Source organism: Spermophilus citellus, assembly GCF_964194105.1.
Source record: "Spermophilus citellus genome assembly, contig: SCAFFOLD_122, whole genome shotgun sequence".
Taxonomy (NCBI): domain Eukaryota; kingdom Metazoa; phylum Chordata; class Mammalia; order Rodentia; family Sciuridae; genus Spermophilus; species Spermophilus citellus.
In genome coordinates this window covers 349,445-372,059 of record NW_027673113.1, presented here as the reverse complement: position 1 = coordinate 372,059, position 22,615 = coordinate 349,445, and the positions used below count along the sequence as shown (strand labels likewise).

The following is a 22,615-nucleotide window of genomic DNA, read 5'->3' as shown; positions in this document are numbered from 1 at the left end:
GGGTGTGGGTGGGGGAGCTCCCCCTCGGCACCCAGGGGAGAGGGCTCTCCTGACTCCAGGGGAAGGCCCCTCTAACTTGGGTGTTGGAGGGGAGCTCCCCCCCTCCACACCCAGGGGAGAGGGCACTCCCCCCTCCAGGGGCTAGTCCCCTCTAACCTAGGTGTCTGGGGGAGTTCCCCAGTTCACCCAGGGCACAGGGGAACTCCTGTCTCCAAGGAGGCAGAGTCTCTAACCTGGGTGTCCAGGGGAGCTGCCTTGTGCACCTACCGCAGAGGGGCACTCCCCACTCTAACCCTAACCTTAACCCTCCTGGGGGAGGCCTCTGGAAGCTGGGTGTTGGAGTAGGCGGTTGAGCTCCCCCTCCACCCCTCACCCAGGGCAGAGGGCACTCCCCCCTCCGCAGGGGAAGCTTCACCAACCTGGCTGTCAGGGTGGGGGGTGGAGCTCCCGCCCCCACTGGGCACCTAGGGGAGAGTGCACTGCACCCTAGGGGGGGTGGCCCCTCCGACCTGTTTGTGAGGGGGGGTGGGAGCTCCACCTCAGCACCCAGTAGAGAGTGCATTCCCTCCTGGGGTGGAGGCCACTCTAACCTCGGTTTGGGGGGGGGAGCTCCCCTGCACACCTGGGGAAGAGGGCTCTCCCGACTCAAAGGGGGAGGCCCCTCTAACCTGGGTGTGTGAGGGGGAGCTCCTGCCTCCGTACCCAGGGGAGAGGGCACTACCCCCTGGGGGGGTGAGGCCTCTCCATGCTGGGTGTTGGGGTGGGTGGAGGAGCTCCCGCCCCTAACCCCTCACCTAGGGGAGAGGGCACTCCCCAGTCTTGTAGAGGTAGAGGACATTCCCCCCTCTGGGGTGGATGCCCCACTAACCTGGGTGTGGGTGGGGGAGCTCCCCCTCTGCACCCAGGGGAGAGGGCTCTCCGGACTCCAGGGGAAGGCCCCTCTAACTTGGGTGTTGGAGGGGAGCTCCCCCCCCTTCCACACCCAGGGGAGAGGGCACACCCCCCTCCAGGTGCTAGTCCCCTCTAACCTGGGTGTTGTGGGCAGTTCCCCAGTGCACCCAGGGCACAGGGGAACTCCCCTCTCCAGGCGGGAGGAGCCTCTAACCTGGGTGTCCAGGGGAGCTCCCTTGTGCACCCACAACAGAGGGGCACTCCCCACACTAGTCCTGACCATAATCCTCCTGGGGGAGGCCTCTGGAAGCTGGGTGTTGGAGTAGGGGGTTGAGCTCTCCCTCCACCCCTCACCCAGGGCAGAGGGCACTCCCCCGTTCCCAGGGGAGGCTTCACCAACCTGGGTGTCAGGGTGGGGGGTGGAGCTCCCAGCCCCACAGGGCACCTAGGGGAGAGTGCACTCCACCCTAGGGGGGGTGGCCGCTCCGACCAGGGTGTGAGGGGGGGTGGGAGCTCCACCTCAGCACCCAATAGAGAGGGCATTCCCTCCTGGGGTGGAGGCCCCTCTAACCTCGGTTTCGGGGGGGTATTGGGGTGGAGGGAGGAGCTCCCGCCCATAACCCCTCACCTAGGGGAGAGGACAATCCCCAGTCTGGTAGAAGTAGAGGACTTTCCCCCTTCTGGGTGGATGCCCCACTAACCTGGGTGTGGGTGGGGGAGCTCCCCATCCGCACCCAGGGGAGAGGGCTCTCCTGACACCAGGGGAAGGCCCCTCTAACTTGGGTATTGGAGGGGAGCTCCCCCCCTTCCACATCCAGGGGAGAGGGCACACCCCCCTCCAGGTGCTAGTCCCCTCTAAGCTGTTTGTCTGGGGGAGTTCCCCAGTGCACCCAGGGCACAGGGAAACTCCCCTCTCCAGGGGGGAGGAGCCTCTAACCTGGGTGGCTGGGGGAGCTCCCTTGTGCACCCACCACAGAGGGGCACTCCCCACTCTATTCCTGACCTTAACCCACCTGGGGAGGTCTCTGGAAGCTGGGTGTTGGAGTAGGGGGTTGAGCTCCCCCTCCACCCCTCTCCCAGGGCAGAGGTCACTCCCCCCTCCACAGGGGAAGCTTCACCATCCTGGGTGTCAGGGTGGGGGGTGGAGCTCCCAGCCCCACTCGGCACCTAGGGGAGAGTGCACTCTCCAGGGGAGAGGGCACACCCCCCTCCAGGTGCTAGTCCACATCCAGGGGAGAGGGCACACCCCCCTCCAGGTGCTAGTCCCCTCTAAGCTGTTTGTCTGGGGGAGTTCCCCAGTGCACCCAGGGCACAGGGAAACTCCCCTCTCCAGGGGGGAGGAGCCTCTAACCTGGGTGGCTGGGGGAGCTCCCTTGTGCACCCACCACAGAGGGGCACTCCCCACTCTATTCCTGACCTTAACCCACCTGGGGAGGACTCTGGAAGCTGGGTGTTGGAGTAGGGGGTTGAGCTCCCCCTCCACCCCTCTCCCAGGGCAGAGGTCCCTCCCCCCTCCGCAGGGGAAGCTTCACCATCCTGGGTGTCAGGGTGGGGGGTGGAGCTCCCAGCCCCACTCGGCACCTAGGGGAGAGTGCACTCCACCCTAGGGGGGGTGGCCGCTCCGACCAGGGTGTGAGGGGGGGTGGGAGCTCCACCTCAGCACCCAATAGAGAGGGCATTCCCTCCTGGGGTGGAGGCCCCTCTAACCTCGGTTTCGGGGGGGAGCTCCCCTCCACACCTGGGGAAGAGGGCTCCCCCGACTCAAGGGGGGAGGCCCCACTAACCTGGGTGTGTGGGGGGAGCTCACCCCTCTGCACACAAGGGAGAGGGCAATACCCCCTGGGGGGGTGAGGCCTCTCCATCCTGCGTGTTGGGGTGGGGGGAGGAGCTCCCGCCCCTAACCCCTCACCTAGGGGAGAGGGCACTCCCCAGTCTGGTAGAGGTAGAGGACATTCCCCCCTCTGGGGTGGATGCCCCACTAACCTGGGTGTGGGTGGGGGAGCTCCCCCTCGGCACCCAGGGGAGAGGGCTCTCCTGACTCCAGGGGAAGGCCCCTCTAACTTGGGTGTTGGAGGGGAGCTCCCCCCCTCCACACCCAGGGGAGAGGGCACTCCCCCCTCCAGGGGCTAGTCCCCTCTAACCTAGGTGTCTGGGGGAGTTCCCCAGTTCACCCAGGGCACAGGGGAACTCCTGTCTCCAAGGAGGCAGAGTCTCTAACCTGGGTGTCCAGGGGAGCTGCCTTGTGCACCTACCGCAGAGGGGCACTCCCCCCTCTAACCCTAACCTTAACCCTCCTGGGGGAGGCCTCTGGAAGCTGGGTGTTGGAGTAGGCGGTTGAGCTCCCCCTCCACCCCTCACCCAGGGCAGAGGGCACTCCCCCCTCCGCAGGGGAAGCTTCACCAACCTGGCTGTCAGGGTGGGGGGTGGAGCTCCCGCCCCCACTGGGCACCTAGGGGAGAGTGCACTGCACCCTAGGGGGGGTGGCCCCTCCGACCTGTTTGTGAGGGGGGGTGGGAGCTCCACCTCAGCACCCAGTAGAGAGTGCATTCCCTCCTGGGGTGGAGGCCCCTCTAACCTCGGTTTGGGGGGGGGAGCTCCCCTGCACACCTGGGGAAGAGGGCTCTCCAGACTCAAAGGGGGAGGCCCCTCTAATCTGGGTGTGTGAGGGGGAGCTCCTGCCTCCGTACCCAGGGGAGAGGGCACTACCTCCTGGGGGAGGCCTCTGGAAGCTGGGTGTTGGAGTAGGGGGTTGAGCTCTCCCTCCACCCCTCACCCAGGGCAGAGGGCACTCCCCCGTTCCCAGGGGAGGCTTCACCAACCTGGGTGTCAGGGTGGGGGGTGGAGCTCCCAGCCCCACTGGGCACCTAGGGGAGAGTGCACTCCACCCTAGGGGGGGTGGCCGCTCCGACCAGGGTGTGAGGGGGGGTGGGAGCTCCACCTCAGCACCCAATAGAGAGGGCATTCCCTCCTGGGGTGGAGGCCCCTCTAACCTCGGTTTTGGGGGGGTATTGGGGTGGAGGGAGGAGCTCCCGCCCATAACCCCTCACCTAGGGGAGAGGACAATCCCCAATCTGGTAGAAGTAGAGGACTTTCCCCCTTCTGGGTGGATGCCCCACTAACCTGGGTGTGGGTGGGGGAGCTCCCCATCCGCACCCAGGGGAGAGGGCTCTCCTGACACCAGGAGAAGGCCCCTCTAACTTGGGTGTTGAAGGGGAGCTCCCTCCCTTCCACACCCAGGGGAGAGGGCACACCCCCCTCCAGGTGCTAGTCCCCTCTAAGCTGTTTGTCTGGGGGAGTTCCCCAGTGCACCCAGGGCACAGGGGAACTCCCCTCTCCAGGGGGGAGGAGCCTCTAACCTGGGTGGCTGGGGGAGCTCCCTTGTGCACCCACCACATAGGGGCACTCCCCACTCTATTCCTGACCTTAACCCTCCTGGGGGAGGACTCTGGAAGCTGGGTGTTGGAGTAGGGGGTTGAGCTCCCCCTCCACCCCTCTCCCAGGGCAGAGGTCCCTCCCCCCTCCGCAGGGGAAGCTTCACCATCCTGGGTGTCAGGGTGGGGGGTGGAGCTCCCAGCCCCACTCGGCACCTAGGGGAGAGTGCACTCCACCCTAGGGGGGGTGGCCGCTCCGACCAGGGTGTGAGGGGGGGTGGGAGCTCCACCTCAGCACCCAATAGAGAGGGCATTCCCTCCTGGGGTGGAGGCCCCTCTAACCTCGGTTTCGGGGGGGAGCTCCCCTCCACACCTGGGGAAGAGGGCTCCCCTGACTCAAGGGGGGAGGCCCCACTAACCTGGGTGTGTGGGGGGAGCTCACCCCTCTGCACACAAGGGAGAGGGCAATACCCCCTGTGGGGGTGAGGCCTCTCCATCCTGCGTGTTGGGGTGGGGGGAGGAGCTCACGCCCCTAACCCCTCACCTAGGGGAGAGGGCACTCCCCAGTCTGGTAGAGGTAGAGGACATTCCCCCCTCTGGGGTGGATGCCCCACTAACCTGGGTGTGGGTGGGGGAGCTCCCCCTCGGCACCCAGGGGAGAGGGCTCTCCTGACTCCAGGGGAAGGCCCCTCTAACTTGGGTGTTGGAGGGGAGCTCCCCCCCTCCACACCCAGGGGAGAGGGCACTCCCCCCTCCAGGGGCTAGTCCCCTCTAACCTAGGTGTCTGGGGGAGTTCCCCAGTTCACCCAGGACACAGGGGAACTCCTGTCTCCAAGGAGGCAGAGTCTCTAACCTGGGTGTCCAGGGGAGCTGCCTTGTGCACCTACCGCAGAGGGGCACTCCCCACTCTAACCCTAACCTTAACCCTCCTTGGGGAGGACTCTGGAAGCTGGGTGTTGGAGTAGGCGGTTGAGCTCCCCCTCCACCCCTCACCCAGGGCAGAGGGCACTCCCCCCTCCGCAGGGGAAGCTTCACCAACCTGGCTGTCAGGGTGGGGGGTGGAGCTCCTGCCCCCACTGGGCACCTAGGGGAGAGTGCACTGCACCCTAGGGGGGGTGGCCCCTCCGACCTGTTTGTGAGGGGGGGTGGGAGCTCCACCTCAGCACCCAGTAGAGAGTGCATTCCCTCCTGGGGTGGAGGCCCCTCTAACCTCGGTTTGGGGGGGGGAGCTCCCCTGCACACCTGGGGAAGAGGGCTCTCCCGACTCAAAGGGGGAGGCCCCTCTAACCTGGGTGTGTGAGGGGGAGCTCCTGCCTCCGTACCCAGGGGAGAGGGCACTACCCCCTGGGGGGGTGAGGCCTCTCCATGCTGGGTGTTGGGGTGGGGGGAGGAGCTCCCGCCCCTAACCCCTCACCTAGGGGAGAGGGCACTCCCCAGTCTGGTAGAGGTAGAGGACATTCCCCCCTCTGGGGTGGATGCCCCACTAACCTGGGTGTGGGTGGGGGAGCTCCCCCTCCGCACCCAGGGGAGAGGGCTCTCCGGACTCCAGGGGAAGGCCCCTCTAACTTGGGTGTTGGAGGGGAGCTCCCCCCTCTTCCACACCCAGGGGAGAGGGCACACCCCCCTCCAGGTGCTAGTCCCCTCTAACCTGGGTGTTGTGGGCAGTTCCCCAGTGCACCCAGGGCACAGGGGAACTCCCCTCTCCAGGCGGGAGGAGCCTCTAACCTGGGTGTCCAGGGGAGCTCCCTTGTGCACCCACAACAGAGGGGCACTCCCCACACTAGTCCTGACCATAACCCTCCTGGGGGAGGCCTCTGGAAGCTGGGTGTTGGAGTAGGGGGTTGAGCTCTCCCTCCACCCCTCACCCAGGGCAGAGGGCACTCCCCCGTTCCCAGGGGAGGCTTCACCAACCTGGGTGTCAGGGTGGGGGGTGGAGCTCCCAGCCCCACTGGGCACCTAGGGGAGAGTGCACTCCACCCTAGGGGGGGTGGCCGCTCCGACCAGGGTGTGAGGGGGGGTGGGAGCTCCACCTCAGCACCCAATAGAGAGGGCATTCCCTCCTGGGGTGGAGGCCCCTCTAACCTCGGTTTCGGGGGGGTATTGGGGTGGAGGGAGGAGCTCCCGCCCATAACCCCTCACCTAGGGGAGAGGACAATCCCCAGTCTGGTAGAAGTAGAGGACTTTCCCCCTTCTGGGTGGATGCCCCACTAACCTGGGTGTGGGTGGGGGAGCTCCCCATCCGCACCCAGGGGAGAGGGCTTTCCTGACACCAGGGGAAGGCCCCTCTAACTTGGGTGTTGGATGGGAGCTCCCCCCCTTCCACACCCAGGGGAGAGGGCACACCCCCCTCCAGGTGCTAGTCCCCTCTAAGCTGTTTGTCTGGGGGAGTTCCCCAGTGCACCCAGGGCACAGGGGAACTCCCCTCTCCAGGGGGGAGGAGCCTCTAACCTGGGTGGCTGGGGGAGCTCCCTTGTGCACCCACCACAGAGGGGCACTCCCCACTCTATTCCTGACCTTAACCCTCCTGGGGGAGGACTCTGGAAGCTGGGTGTTGGAGTAGGGGTTTGAGCTCCCCCTCCACCCCTCTTTCAGGGCAGAGGTCACTCCCCCCTCCGCAGGGGAAGCTTCACCATCCTGGGTGTCAGGGTGGGGGGTGGAGCTCCCAGCCCCACTTGGCACCTAGGGGAGAGTGCACTCCACCCTAGGGGGGGTGGCCGCTCCGACCAGGGTGTGAGGGGGGGTGGGAGCTCCACCTCAGCACCCAATAGAGAGGGCATTCCCTCCTGGGGTGGAGGCCCCTCTAACCTCGGTTTCGGGGGGGGAGCTCCCCTCCACACCTGGGGAAGAGGGCTCCCCCGACTCAAGGGGGGAGGCCCCACTAACCTGGGTGTGTGGGGGGAGCTCACCCCTCTGCACACAAGGGAGAGGGCAATACCCCCTGGGGGGGTGAGGCCTCTCCATCCTGCGTGTTGGGGTGGGGGGAGGAGCTCCCGCCCCTAACCCCTCACCTAGGGGAGAGGGCACTCCCCAGTCTGGTAGAGGTAGAGGACATTCCCCCCTCTGGGGTGGATGCCCCACTAACCTGGGTGTGGGTGGGGGAGCTCCCCCTCGGCACCCAGGGGAGAGGGCTCTCCTGACTCCAGGGGAAGGCCCCTCTAACTTGGGTGTTGGAGGGGAGCTCCCCCCCTCCACACCCTAGGGAGAGGGCACTCCCCCCTCCAGGGGCTAGTCCCCTCTAACCTAGGCAAAATTAATCTGGTGATGGTATGTGGTGTGGGATATATTAGGAGAGAGGGGATGGGGACTGAGAGGCATCACTTGGTGGCTGCAGTGATTCAGGAATGCATAATGACCCACGCCTGGCCAATTATCTTCTCCACTATGGTGATTGGTTCAGAGAAGAGCATGTGACTCAAGTGAGCCAATCAGAATGAATCCTGCGAATTTTGCAGCTGACAGTCCTGTGGTCCCTTACAAAAAAAAAAAAAAAAACAAAACCCACTTATCTGTCTAAAAATAAAGCTAGAATAGGGGCAAATAGTGGTGGTGGCAGTGAACAGAGTCATTGTGGGTCCTAATGATATCCTCTGAGTCCCTGGATCCAGCCATGCCTGAAATTGCCATGAACTTTTCTCTTACGTGACCTAAGAAGGTTTTCTGCCCCAGATAATATGTATTCATGTTAAGCTTGGTTGGCAGTGGGATTCTGTTGCTGGCTATCTGAAAGAGTCCTGCCCAATACACCAGCAGGGGCATCTAGGTCAAAGGGCAGCATTCTTCAGCCCATAAACCAAATTTGCCTTATTTATGCGTTTTTGTTTTGTTTGGTGTCAGGGATAGAACTCAGGCCCTTGCACAGACTCAACAACTGCTTTACCACTAAGCCATGGCCCCCAGCCCTGGTCTACTACCTCTTTGTTTTAAATAAAGTTTTACTGGAACACAGGCATGCTTACATATTATCTTTGATTCTTTTTGAGTTAGAGTTGAGCAGTTGTGACAGAAACAACGTGGCCCTCAGAACCTAAATATTTACTATGTGGACTTTCACAAACAAGATCTTCCAGATTCATCTTCTAGATTAATCTTTTCTTACCTTTTAGAGGTACAAACTGGGGCTCAGAGAAGGCCTTGCCTACTAAAGTTGGGGCACAGCTACCCAGGGTTTTCTGATTCAAGGTCTGGAAGCCTTTTTGCTGTCTCTCCTTGTCCCTGAGCTTTCCAAAGGTGCTTGATTCACTTGGCAACTGTCTTGCTCCGTTAGGCCTAGACAAAATTCTTTTCTGAAGCTTTCCCTGTGATGCTCCTGGTAGATGCAGGAGCCAGCCGGGGAAATTGAAATCCATAAATAACTGAGCCTTACACCCCAGCCAGCCCAGCCCAGCCCAACCCCTGTCGCCTAGGGATCTGCTAACTGGAGCTTGAGCCAGGGCTGATATGGAGAAGAGTGTCCTGCTTGGGACCTTCTCCAAATCCCATGGATGCCTTCCAGCCCTGGAATCCAGGACTGGAGGAAGTTCCAGTTGCAAATTGCTTTCTCCATCCTCTTTATGTGATTGGGCAAGAGCTTGGGGACTCCTCCATCTAATGGAGCCAAGAGAGGACTGGGGCATAGGAGCTGGGGGATGGGCAGCCATTAGAGGGCTTTCTAGAGGAGAGAGGCTAGAAAATTCAGAGGGCACATTAAAAAAAATGTCCATAAACCCCTTTGCCACCTTAGTGGTCCTTCACCTCTCCTAGTTCTCTTCACTCCAGCTACATAGGTGTATGCCCTGAATATAAAAAACCCCCTCCTCTACCTCAGGGCCTTTGCACTTGCTGCAACCCTTCTCTGAGTTTTGCCTGGCTGTTTCCTCCTGATTATTTAAGTCTCTATATCCTGGTCATTGTCCTTGTGTCACAGCCCTACCTGAGCCTCCCTTTTTTCCTTCTTATATCACTTACCTCTAAAGAGTTCAGGGTGGTCAGGAGCTGCCAGGGGAGACAGGAAGAGTCCTTGGAGGGGAACAGTGTATACAAAGAATCCGTCGTGGCAGGCGTGGGGAACTTGAAGCAAGAGGACGGCGGGGCTCGGAACCTAAGGGCACAGGTGGTGAGACCTTGTGTAGCATGTTCGAGGCTGAACCAGGTGGGAGGGCCCATATCAAGAATCTATTAGAATCAGAATTCAAATCCCAGGGAGGGTCCTGGCCCAGGGGATGCTCTGGCCCTGGGGGAAGGATGGGGTGGTTGACACAGAAGAAGATAGGGTGACCTGACCTCTCTGCTCTGTTTCTCCCAACGTCCACCCCCAGCACTTCTGTCCTGCCACAGCCCAGGCTGGGTGTCACCAGGCTGTGTGTTGAGAAGGCTTCCTGGAGGCTGTGTGAGCTGCCTGGGCCCATTTAGAAGGTGTGAAGAGACAGAGGCCATGGCCCAGCCTCACTTTGGCTGTAAGTGCCCTGTGCATGACTGGGCACCACTCTGTTCCTTAGTTTCTTCATCTGTCAATGGGGAGAACTGTCTTTTGGGGTTTGCAATGCTCCACTGAGACTCTCACATCAAATGCTGACCACAAGAGCCTGTCACAGGTCCAATACCCAAGGACAGGGCCACCCTTTCAGTGACTAATAGGGCTGGCTCCTTCTGGCTGGAGGGCCCGACCAGGAGGAGAGAAATTTTTGCTGAAAGCTTTGGGGGGAGTCCAGAGAATTCTGGAAACCCCCCAGTCCCCTCCTGGTGAAATTTCAAGGCTGGACCTGTCCCGAACCCCAGCCTCTGACTCCTATCCCTAGGTGTCATCCTGAGACCAGGAGAGGGACCTCTATCTGCAGAGCTGGTAGCCACAGACCAAATCTGGGCCACAGTCACCGAGTGCAAGCCAGGTGGAGACAGCCACTACGTGGGAGGTGACAGATGGCTGCAAATGAGGGGTGAAGGAACCCGCTAAATGATCAGCTGGGAAATTGAGCATCTCGCCTCCCATCTGTGACAGCCTTTTCCCTGTGGAAGGGAGCTCATGCGCGGGTGGGAGTGTGGGGGCCTGTCTGTGTACATACAAGAAGCGGCACCAGGGCTGGGACCAGGGTGAGTGCGCATGCGCACAGTCACACACTCGCCCCCCCCCTCCACCACCACATGCACGTTCACATCTGTCCATTCATCCCCAGGCTCTTGCACACCCCTCTTGCACGATTTCATGCATTCAGAAATGCCAGCCTGGCTTGTGTCCACACCCAGGGGACAGGCGCTCCAACAGGAAGATGGACACCCCTGCACTTTCTCCCACAAACCATCGCGAGGGAGCACCTTCCCCATGTCTGAGCAAATGTGCATTTGCATTGGCTTCTTGTGTGCATGGGATGCTAGCAGTTCGGGCTGGGTTCTGGCTCACAGATCAGTCCTATACCTCCTCAGGAAGGAAGGTGACACTTCCCTTACTGTTGGAGCCAGGCTTGGCCACATGTCAGTGTTGGCAATGAAATTGCTGCTTGTCACTGCTGGGCAGGAGCGTGAAGAGGCGGTCCGGGCCCCTTCAAGTTCTCTTCCCCCTCTGCATGGTGAGCAGCAGCATCCTCCCGTGCAATCTGGGTCCCAGGGTGCAGTCTTCAGGAGGCAGAGCCACAGGCGACCTGCAAATTTCCCGTTGACCTGGGACAGTGCTGATTGTGTCCAAGAGCTGAGCCCATCACCTTGAGCACATCTATTCATGAGATCCCCCACAGGAGCCCTTGGGGGACACATCTGCATCAAGGTGCCCTTTGCAGACCTCTGTGGGACTCACAGCCTGACCCCCTTTATAGACCGGAGCCCACAGCAGGAGGGGCAAAAGGGGTCTTGGGATGGACTGGGGTTGGGATCCTGAGGAGTGAGTTGCCCCATCTTTGGGGGACTCTGGGCAGGTGTCTCCTGGGTACAGCTCTCAGAGCTATTCTTCCAGATATCCATGGGACCGTGGTGTTGATGTCAGAAAGACCTAAATTCAAGTCCCAATTCATTTATTTCCTGGCAGTGGGACTTTTGAGTATAGGACTTAACTTGACCCTGCCTTAGTTTCCCCATCTGCAAAATGGATATTTTGTGGCTCAGTGGTAGAGTGCTCACCTATGCACGAGGCACTGGGTTCCATCCTCAGCACCACATAAATGTAAGATAAAGATATTGTGTCCACCTAAAACTTAAAAAATAAATATTTAAAAAATGGATCTAATAACCATTACGTTATTTTGAGGATGAAATGAGAAGATGCTCAGAGCATCCCCAGGCAGGTTGGGATCAGACTCTGCCTCTTTCCTAGAAGGCCCATTTCTGATGCTTCTTCCTCTAGGAAGCCTGCCTTGATCTCCTCTTCCTCTGGACTCACAGAGAACTTGAGTCCTGATTCAAACACCTTCCTAGGTTCCATCGTGGATTAGAGCCCCCTCATTCATGAGTCTATCGAGTCCCTTTGTACCAGGCGCTGGGCCGAGGGCTGGGTGCAAAGTTGGATATGATGAAATTGCTGCCAGAATTGAGCCCTGCTGACTGGGGATCAGGCTGAAGCTTGTGGCTTCGCTCCTTCCCCCTCCTGTCCTTCCTTCTGCTCCATGCTCACCTCTCACGGGCCTACAGGGTGCCTTTGCAAAGGGAACCGAGGGAGAAGTTCCTGCAGGAGCCCTCAGGAGGCCACCATGTCTTTAGAGTGGCTTTAATTAGCATCTGGGAGCTGATCGGGGTTGGCTTATTAACGAGCCATTGATTCAGAGCCAGTTTTTCCAGTGTGCTGGGGTTTTGTCTTTTTTTTTTTTTTTGATGAATTAATCACTTCTGACAGTTCCAAACAGCGACTCTGTGCTCACCCAGAGGAAGATGGAGATGGCCACGGGCTGGGCCACCAGGGCCCAGGCCAGCCATGCTGCCCGCAGCACAGGCTGCCCCATCAGCATGTCCGGCAGCCCAGCCTGGCCTCCTGGCCTCCTGATTAGGGTCTGGCCAGTGTCTCCTTCCCATGCACTTTCCCTGGCGCCCTAATCCACTCTGATCACACGCTGGTCCATCCAGCCTCCCCTGCTGGAATGGAATGGGAGCCTCTTCCTCTATTTCTGTCCCTTCTCTTGTTTGTTTATTTTGCTTTCTTCTACTCTGTTGTGCATCTCCAGCTTTCTGTTCAACTTCTCAGTATTTTTTGATACTCGGTTTTATTTCATTTGTTGGCTTTTTTAGCTCTGTTTTATTATTTTCTAAGGAGCTGGGCTAACAATACACATCTATAACTCAGCAGAGTCGACTTAAAGTTAACAACATATCCCTTTGTACCTCCTCTACACATCTGTCCCTTCCCATTTCTGATTATTATTTTGACATTCTCTTCTTTGAAGCTGACTTCAGGACCAAATCATATCACTAACTGAAAAATGGACCAAATACTCCAGTTAGAAGGCAGAATATGATCAGTCTGGATTTCAAAGTAAGACTCAACTATAAGCAGTGTAAAATCTCTATATCAGGAAAGAGCACCTGGACCGCAAGGAGTACCAGAAAGACAGACTAGGGGATATTCGAGGAAGGTCAGCAAATCTTGGGCACTGGGATTAGAGCAGGATAGAGTGAGTCTTGCACTTTCTGCCTCCCTAGCTCAGCCTCATAGGTGTTCTGGAACATTCCTCAGAATCCCAGCCACCAAAGAGCATGGGTGGGGCTGTGGCTTGGGCACACGGCCTGTGTCAATGCCCTGCCATGACTCGGGGCGGGACAGTGACCCAGTGGGTGGCGAGCCTGCTTCTGCAGGACCCTCCCCTGTTCTCAGTAGTCCTTTCCCCCTGTTGGACTACACCCACTGCTTAGACTGCATGAGACCAAAACCTGCTTTCCTCTGGGAAGTTTTGGTTTTACCCTCAAAAAAATAGCCTGGCGCGCCTTCAGGCTGGGGAGATCTAAAGATAGTGGACTTATATCCCTTTGAGTTTTCTGTTCTCCCAGTTCAACATCCCAGTTCCGTTACCAGCTCTTCATCCTGCTCCTGATCTCTAATGTACCCTGTTCGCCAAGCCCCTCTTCAATTATTATACCCGGGCACGAGGCTCAGGCACGGAGTGAGACATTCACCTCCTCTTCTCCTGACACTGTGCTTCAAGAAATGCAACCAAGGGTGATAAGAACATGGTTGGCGACTGACACCATGATTCTAAGGGAGAGCCTCTGGACTAGCAGTCAGGACCCGTGGGTTCCAGTTCTCCCTGAAGTATCTTTATTTGGAGTCTGATCTCACCCACGACCAGGCCAGCTGTTTGGGTAACTGGGTCTCTTGGGATTTGTGTCCCATCAAATCACTCTCAGATGAGTGTATTTCCCTGCCCCTCCGACTCTGGCCTTGGCCATGTGACTTGCTGTGGACAACGAGACGTGAGCCAATGTGACACAAACAGAGGCTTGAGTTGTGCTGGCCTAATTGGACTTGTCCTTTATCATTTCTGTGATTTTCTATGAGAAGAATTCCTCAGGGGAGCTGCCATCTCTTCAGCCTGGACCCCAGAATGCACACACATGGCACGCACTTGAGCTTGGCCTGCAGTCAGACTCATCCAACCCTCAGCCCGGAGAATTTCCCTGGCTGACCGGCAGCCTGGAGAGCAGTAAGGGAAAATGTTTGTTATGGTCAAACTTCCCTGATGTCTGGGGCTGTTTGTTACACAGCATTAATGTGGCAGTGGATGACTGATACAGGTTTGTTGTTTTTTTTTTTTTTTTTTTTTTAAATCGCTCTGTGAATGCCGGCTGGGCTGGTAGCCCTGCCACATTATCTGCAAACCTCATTTGCATCTGCTATACAGGAAACTCAGTCCAGGCCTGGATGAGGGCCAAGCTCTTCTTAAGGCAGAGACAAATCTGCTTCTCCTGCCTGGGTCTTGGAGTCTGAGGTAAAATGGGCCTGCTTTATTGAACAGAGTGACATGAGATGTGTTGGGAATGCAATGGATGCATTGCCTCCATGTGGGTCACATTTTGAACTTCTCCTGAATTATTCTTATTTATTTTGGGTACCAGAGATTGAACTCAGGATGTGGCCCTCAACCCCAGAGCCACATCCCCAGCCCTATTTTGTATTTTATATAGAGACAGGGTTTCCCTGAGTTGCTTAGCACCTTGCTTTTGCTGAAGCTGGGTTTGAACTCACCATCCTCCTGCCTCAGCCTCCTAAGCTGCTGGGATTACAGGTGTTCACCCCCACATGCCCGGCTCCTATATCGTTTTTAAAGGAGCTGCAGCCAGCGTGTCAGGCCCTACACTAGGTTTCACTCAGACCTGGAGGACCAGAAAAGGAGAATCATCTACTGCAAGTCTCACAGTCACTTGTGAAGTTTGGGATGCGTCTCAGATGCTATTTCCAGGAGCTGAACAAAAATGATGTGCCCCAAGCAGTAAGACTTCCAGAGCCCGGGTTTTGGACAGTTATCTCTGGGCATCCATACAGAGGGTGAAAAAGAAAATGTCCCCAGTTACAAAATCCCCATCTTCCTGCAGAGGTCTCTTGGGTGCCTTCCTCCAACCACAGAGTGACAGGCAGCCAGAGAGGGAAGCTCTCAAGGGTCCTAGGGTCCCTTCCATCCCTGTGACCTGCTTGCCAGCGCCCAGGGCATCCATGCAATCAGGCAGTTGTAGCCTAGTGCTGTGTGCTCTGAGGGGACGCTCGCCCCTGTCCACGTGGGTCCATTCCCATCCCTCTAATTCCTTCCCTGCGCCAGCTCGAGCACTGCTTAGGTGAAAGCCTTACATAACCAGCGCTTTGAAGTCAGCAGGAGCTCAGCTGGGCTGGTAAGACCTCCAGAAGCTATTATGCTGTCAGGAGAGAGGGTATTAATTTACTCCGTCTGAGATGGGAAAGACCCGCTTGCAGAACGATTTTGAAACAGGACTAAAATGAGCCTTCTGATTTTTGCAATGTCACCTAGGGTATTTGCTTTCTTCTGCTGATAAGAGACAGAAAGGAAAAGAAAAAAAAATCCCTAGCTGTTGGATGGGAATGCAGAGGGATTGGGGGGTAGCTGGTATTGGTCACTCGTGTGCACATTTGGAAGAAGCAACTGCCCAGGGACCCAGACTGGTGACAAGACAGCCTCATCCAGATTCAGTTCTAATAGCCTGGAAGGAATTGGCCATCCGTGGTAGTGAGGAATAGGGGTACCAGGGCCAGGAAAGCCATATTCTATCACTAGCTATGGGAACACAAGCAAGTGACTTAAATTCCATGGGCCCCTGTCTCCTTGTGGGTACAAGTGACAAATGGGTGTCTTATAGCATGAAAGCCAGCACGAGACCAGGCCCACAGGATACAGGGAGAATGAGGAAACTTGCTGGTGTCCTCTTGCTCCTGATGGCCTGGCTAGAGGGGATAGTCAGTGACCACGGGATTCCCAGTGTCCAGAGAATGAATTTGGGACCCTCGACCACAGAGCCACATCCCCAGCCCTATTTTGTATTTTATATAGAGTCAGGGTCTCACTGAGTTGCTTAGGGCCTTGCTTTTGCTGAGGCTGGCTTTGAACTCACCATCCTTCTGCCTCAGCCTCCCAAGCCGCTGGGATTATAGGGTCCCGGGCTGAGTGCCAGCACCTCTCTGAGACAACCCAAGGGGGTCATTGTCAGCCTGGGCTGGGAGCCTGCTTGTGCTGCTGTCCCTAGCTGAGGGCCTGTCCCTTGCTGCCCGTGGTTCCCACTCCATACTGTGGTTGACAAACTGCCTGATCTCTCAACCCCGAGACCCATCTCCTCTGTGACAGCCTGGAGCACAGCGAGGGTCTTACAGAAACCTGGCCCAACCGCCCACCTCTCTGGCATCCCTCCTTCCAGCCATACTCAACTGCTCCTCAGCCCAAGGGCCCCAGAAACGATGGCACTTGTGGCCTAGTGTGCCGTTAGCATGTTGGATCTGTCTACTTAAAAAAAAAATTCCTCTGTGCCTCAGTTTCCCCAAATGACAAACTCAGCAGACTGGGTCACTACTGTCGGTCTCCTGTGCTGCCCATTCCACTGCCTCATGCCCTGCGGACACACAGATGTCACGGCAGACCCTGCAGACTTAACAAACGGGTTCATGAAGTGAGCACAAAGGTGGCTTCCAGAGAGCCCTGGGAGGGACAGCAGAGAGGGCCCGGTCAGAGCCCAGACTCCACCACCTCCACCTGGGGACCACCTCCGGGAGCCCCGATTTCCCTTTCTCAGAGACGGGGAGAATGGGGGAGGGGATGGACCATCCACAAAAGGTCTTTCAAGTGGCGATTCCACGGGAGCCAGGTCGCGGTCAGGTTCTGTGGTCATCAGTTCCCGGCCCAGGGGAACACGCCCCTCCCACATGCCCTCACCTACACTGAACGGGGATTCGTTTTTGGGGTTACTGCTCCTGATCTAGTTGAGAAAAACAATCTTGTTTTTATAAGAGTCTGTTGCTTATTTTTCTTTTCTGATTTATTTACTCTGCTGTGCTGGGGATGGAACCCAGGGCCTCATGTAGGCTGGACATGCACTCCACCACCACGCTGCACACCCAGCCCTAATAGGACTTCTCTCTCTCCCTCCCTCTCTCTCTCTCTTTCATTGTATGGGGGACTGAACCCAGGGGTGCTCTATCACTGAGCTACGTCATCCAGCCCTTGTTAATTTTTATTTTGATGCAGGGTCTTGCTAAATTGCCCATTATCCTGCCCTGTGCACTCTCCTGCCTCAGTAGCTAGGATCACAGGCATGTGCCCCTCCCCTGTGCCTCGCTATAGTTTATTTTTCTTTTGTATTTTAGTGTTTTTCATATTGACACATTCATCACCTTAACATAGCATGGATCTAACCCCACATATTATATATTACTACGCCCTTTAGTTTTGAGGATGATTTTCATATTTTATTTAGAGATAAAAAATACAGGGGCTGTGGTTGGTGGTAGAGTGCTTGCCTAGCATGCATGAGGCACTGGGTTCGATTCTCAACATTGCATATAAATAAAAAGAATAAAATAAATGTCCATCAACATCTAAATAAAATACAACATGTAGATATTTGTACTAACTTGTGTTTTTTTTTTTTAAATTAAAGTCAATAGGTACTCACAGTAATAGAAAAAAAAAAGAAAAATGTCTTAATGGTATAGGAGGGGGGAACATCTTCCGCCCTCTGACTTCCCAGGCCCAGTCTCTAGGCTATTTTGAACAGTTTTTAAAAATTTCTTTGTAGAAAATTTTAAAGTTTAGAAGTCTAACATTTAACAATCTAAATTTTTTAAAAAATATTTATTTTTTAGTTGTAGTTGGGCACAATATCTTTATTTTATTTATTTACTTTTATGTGGTGCTGAGGATCGAACCCAGGGCCTTGCATGTGCTAGGCAAGTGCTCTACCACTGAGCCACAACCCCAGCCCCAACAATCTAGATTTCTGCTGGGTGTGGTGATGCACACCTATAATCCCAGCAACTCAGGAGGCTGAGTCAGGAGGATTGTAAGTTCAAGGCCAGCCTCAGCAACTTAGTGAGAACCTGTCTCAAAATAAAAAATACAATCCCCAGTACCAAAAGAGAAAAAAAAAATGTAGATTTTTACATGAGCCAATGTCACTCTCTTCCTTTGTGCTTTCTTTTTTTCTCATGATTTTTACATGTTTTCCCATTCTGAAATTAAGTATTTTATTATTCCTTATTTGAGGATAGTTCCCTTTCAAAATTTAACTCTTTAGTCAATTGTATTATGTGACTATATGGGATGAGGTTTGAGGATCTAACTTATTTCCCCCAAATATTCATCTCAGAATCACTTGTGCCAACCCCTTTCCTTTCTCCACCAACATGTGACAGGGAACAGCTTTCCTGTCATTATACCACAGTCTTATCTCTGGTGATCTGGGGGGTCTTAGAAAGAGACCCTCTACCATCCACCTGTAAGTACTCCCCTAACCTGTGGAGGGCTCTGAGTCCAGAGGTGCAGAGACCTCAACCAACAGATAATCACGGTACAGATTTCACTTGCCCCCGTGCTGCTGGGAAACTCTGGGCACGTGCAGGTCTCAGCCCTGCTGTGGGGCTCCCCTTGTCACCTGGGTGTGGCCATCTATAGGAGGTCAGGGAGGGAGGCTGGTCAGGCCAAGGGGCAAGGCGGGGCAGCAGCCACTCCAGGTGGGACAGAAGAGAACCCTACAGTCAAGTAAGACAGGCAAGGAAGATGATTTCTGAATAGATGGTGGAAGGATAAGCCCTTGTATGCTGGAACACCTGGGTCACCTGTTGATGTTGCCACTAGTGAGCTGCGTGACCTTGGGCAAGTTCCTTGCCGGCTCTGGGCTAAATTTGTGTCTCCATGTGAGGTGACACCGACAGAGGCTAGAGAGAGATTCTGGGGGGCAGATTCACCTTGCCGCAGACTCTGATTGCTCTAGAAGCCCTACCTCCTCTGGTGGCCCCCTCTTTGACCCTTGGGCAGGAGGAGGTCAGCAAACAGCCTATATGTTCCCTCCTGGGCCCTGCAAGGCAGGCAGCTGAAGGGACTGGTGTGATGCTGCAGAAGGGTCCCCGGGAGCAGGGAGGAGGGCAGGCGGGGCCCGGGGGTGCTCACCTGTAGCAGTTGTTGTTGTAATTGTTATAGCTTCCCAGAGCAGTCAGGCAGCCCAGGCAGATGGCGTAGGAGAAGATGATCTGTGTCCCAGCATCGACCCACACCTGCAGGAAGGACAAAGAAGTGAGCTGAGAGGTGAGGTCAGGTGTGTGTGTGTGTGTGTGTGTGTGTGTGTGTGTGTGGTGGGGGGGGTGTCTTATTTTCTGATAACCCTCACCCACCATAAAATCGTCCACAAAGGGATCATCAAACTGCCTAATCTTCTCAGGACCACCTTTTAAAAAGTCCTAGTTTCGTGGACTTCCTGATGAAATACATACGACGCTCTAAGTGAATTCCAGAATCTTCCAGAGGTTATGGATAAAAGCTCACAGTGTGGAATGAATTTGGATGTTGAGGACTTTGGTTTCAGCTGTGTGCCCTTGGAAAAGTGACTTAAGCTCTCTGAGGCACAGTGTCCTTACCTGCAAAGTGGAGAAAAAACTTGTCTGTCATTCAAGCAAGGAGTACCACCCCTCTGTGGGGGTGCATGCTTGCTCCTAAGGTAAGTCATGTGTAAGCCAAACAAACGCTGTCATTTCCTCGTGGTTAAGAGGACCACAGGAACACAGTCAGGAGACTCTTCAAGGCTTGCATTTGGACAGCCTCCCTGAGCACAGAGGAGGCAGGGAAGCGGTCATCAGGGGCTCTCTTGGAGCTCGGCTCCCAGAATTTACCTAGGAAAATCTACAGCTAGAGCCCAAATGCAGCTGATGAGACTCATGTTTGGACATTATGTACCCTCTAGAGAATGGCATTTGGCACTTATTAGGCACTTATGATGTGCCAGGCATCTTGCTGAACCTTGACACATGACCACATGAATATTCACAGTATCAGTGTGCAGGAGGGACTATTAGCTCCCTTTTACAGCCTAAGAAGATTGAGGAACAGAGAAGGTAAGTAACGTGCCCAAGATCACACAGCTGGGAAGGGGTGGATGCAAATCCATGGAGGCCCATCTTTAGAGATGCATGCTTAACTGGTCTCAGAATTTCAGTTTTTTTTTTTCTTTAGCACTGCTGGGGATTGAACCCAGGGCCTCACACATGCTGGGTAGGCTTTCTACCACTGAGATACAGCTTGAATTTTGAGATTTGGAATCAGTCTCAGAAGTCCCCTGGTGTAACCTCTCTCCCAACACAGGACTCTGTTCTCAGTACTTCTGATAGAAGATTCTCTGATTGCCGTCAATGACAGGAAGGGCACCATCTCTAGACACAGATAATTTCTTCTTTAGAGAGTCAGACTGTTAGCTCATGTTTTAAAATAAGAAGGATTCCTTTCCAACTGCTGGGGCCACTGGACCACATCTTTCTCTTCTGCCTGGCAGTGCTTTAGAGGTCTGAAGAAATCGTGGCTCTCTACTGAACCCCCAACATAAAACATCATTAATCTGAATTAAATGCTACAGGTTTATAAACTAAAAGGGCAAAACTGGAAATGCAATGGGATTATGCCATATATGCTTTTAAGTTACTTAAATTTACCTACACACATATTTTTAAAAGTCTTATTTTAAAAAAAAATTAATAGTCATTCTATTCAGTGAGCATGCACCCCAGGTTCAGTACTCACTGGGAAGAAAATGTGAACGGCAAGATTTTTCTGACCACTCATAGGTAAATAAATCCCAACATTTAGGTGGTCAGTCAAGTGCATAAAGGGATTATAAGAGCCTTCAAGGAATAAACTGAAGAGCTACTAGGGAGCCATGAAAAAATGGAATTCCAAAGAATTACAAGAAATAACAGAAACCATCTACAGAACTGTACAGTTATGTACATCATATAATATGGGTGCCTTAAGGATTCTACAGGTGATTTCAAGAATACCTTTGACTCAGTCTCACACTGTCAGCTGACTTGTGACCTTGACTCTCAGCCTTGCCAACTGCAGAGAGCAGCACAGAACTGCATACACACAACAGAAAACCCTCTCACAGAAAGGGTAAGAACAGGGGATCCAAGCCTGCTCTGTAGTCACTCCTACCAGAGACTTTCAGAAGTGCATGTGGAATTTGTTGTTATGAGATGGTGACAGCCATCTTGGCTGCAGCATTCCAGCTGTAAGTCCAGTAAAGCTTCACTTTGTTAAAGGAATGGGTATCTAATTATATATTTCAATTTTTCAAATAAAGCAGACTTTGAGGGAGCCTAGGAAGTTACCCGTAAACGAGCTATGGTCCTACCAAAACAAGTCTCCGTAATTTCAACTAAGACCCTAGATTGGCAGTTTATCTGACCTGCAGAGCAAAACATCCCTTTTTGAATCTGGTAAGGGTTATGCATTGCCTTACTAGAAAAACACACATATGTACATACACCCCAAATTTTGCACTCCATGAGGCTTATTTGTTAAGAACTGACAGGCCCCAGCCTAGGATGAAAACCCTGCCTCAAAGGTCCAGAGCAGTCTCACCTGCCCAACAATGTGTGGATCATATACTGCCCTGAGTAAAGACAAATTTGGGCACATATACCTACCATGTGCTTTTAGTTATTCATAAACTATATATGTACTATTTACTAATATCAAACACTTTGAAAGTTACTAATACAAATACTAGGTCTAACGTTTTCTTCCCATGGTTCAGTGGCTGATCTTAAGAAACTTGGAAACCAACAGAACCTGCTATGTGGTCATTCGACCACCCTGGACTTGGCCTGCCCTATACTGTGACAGCAGTATGAGAGTGGAGAGGTGAGGTCATGGAAAGCCCACAGTAGGAATGGGTAGTGTGCTAGAAGAGGAGGGTGGGCTTTGACTAAGACCACCTCAATGGACTTGACCTGGCATCCGAGAGAATCAGGGCCCAGGCCTAACAGGGATGTCCAGGGAAAGGACAGCCTTTAGCAGTAGGTGTGGTTCCCAGGATCATTCAGGTTGACCTCACAAAGACACACCCAGGAGCCTGCTGCCATAGAGTACTGGGAATCCAGACAGAATACTAGCTCCTAGGGACTAGTCTAAAATAACTGCTGTTTCCACTGCAACTTTTCTTAAAAAAACTGAACTGATACTGACAAAGATTACTGTGGACAACACACATAGCTCTTTAATTCTGAAACTTGAAGCAAAAAAAAAAAAAAAAACTGAAGTAATCACTTAAGATACTGGCATTGAGGCTTCTATAACAGCAATAATTAAAATTATTTTCAAATTAAAAAGCGCCAATACTTAACACAATGCAGCCACACTCAGACAAAGCTTTGATTTATTAACACTTATCATATTAACATACAGTGCTCCAAAACCTGTATTTCTGGAGAAAGGCAAAAGGGTATTTGGACAGCAAATTTTAAAACACTACATGCCTAAATACACCCATTCAGAAGTTCCCTTTGTTAAAAGGTAAGTAAGAAGCTTAGTCAAGCCGCACCTGGGCAGAAGGTCACATCACCTGCATCATATTCTTTGCTGAGAATAAAATACTCTTCATAAAAAGTTGCATGACAACTCCCCACCCCCACCCCCAGGATTCAATCAAAAATGTTTTAGGTGTAATTCTTTGAATAACAATCTTTTTCTACTCATACTTTAAAAGAACTAATGTACAGAATAAAACCTCATTTTAAGAAAGAGATGGCTACTCCACCCACAAGGTGAGTCAGACAACTCCTGCTGTTCTTAGCCCAGCTGAGTGGACTTGGCCTTTAGCAAGCACACTCGTGTTCTGCAGGAGGTGGTAGGAGAGCACTCAGAAGCTTGGCACACAAAGGACAGCAAAGGGACTTTGTCAATGAATTACACACGTGGCCTGTT

The 22,615-nt window shown here is 54.2% G+C and overlaps 1 protein-coding gene across 1 annotated transcript in view; it reads right to left on the bottom strand.

The window, feature by feature from the left end:
* Positions 1 to 12,166, bottom strand: part of LOC308640089 (uncharacterized protein) — a gene marked incomplete at both ends in the record, with an annotated part of 145,288 nt that extends 133,122 nt beyond the window's left edge. Inside the window, one exon of the mRNA XM_081312127.1 lies at positions 12,080 to 12,166. Within this exon, the coding sequence (XP_081168253.1) occupies positions 12,080 to 12,166 (87 nt within the window). The remainder of the gene's footprint in view (positions 1 to 12,079) is intronic.
* Between the last annotated feature and the right edge of the window lie 10,449 nt (positions 12,167 to 22,615).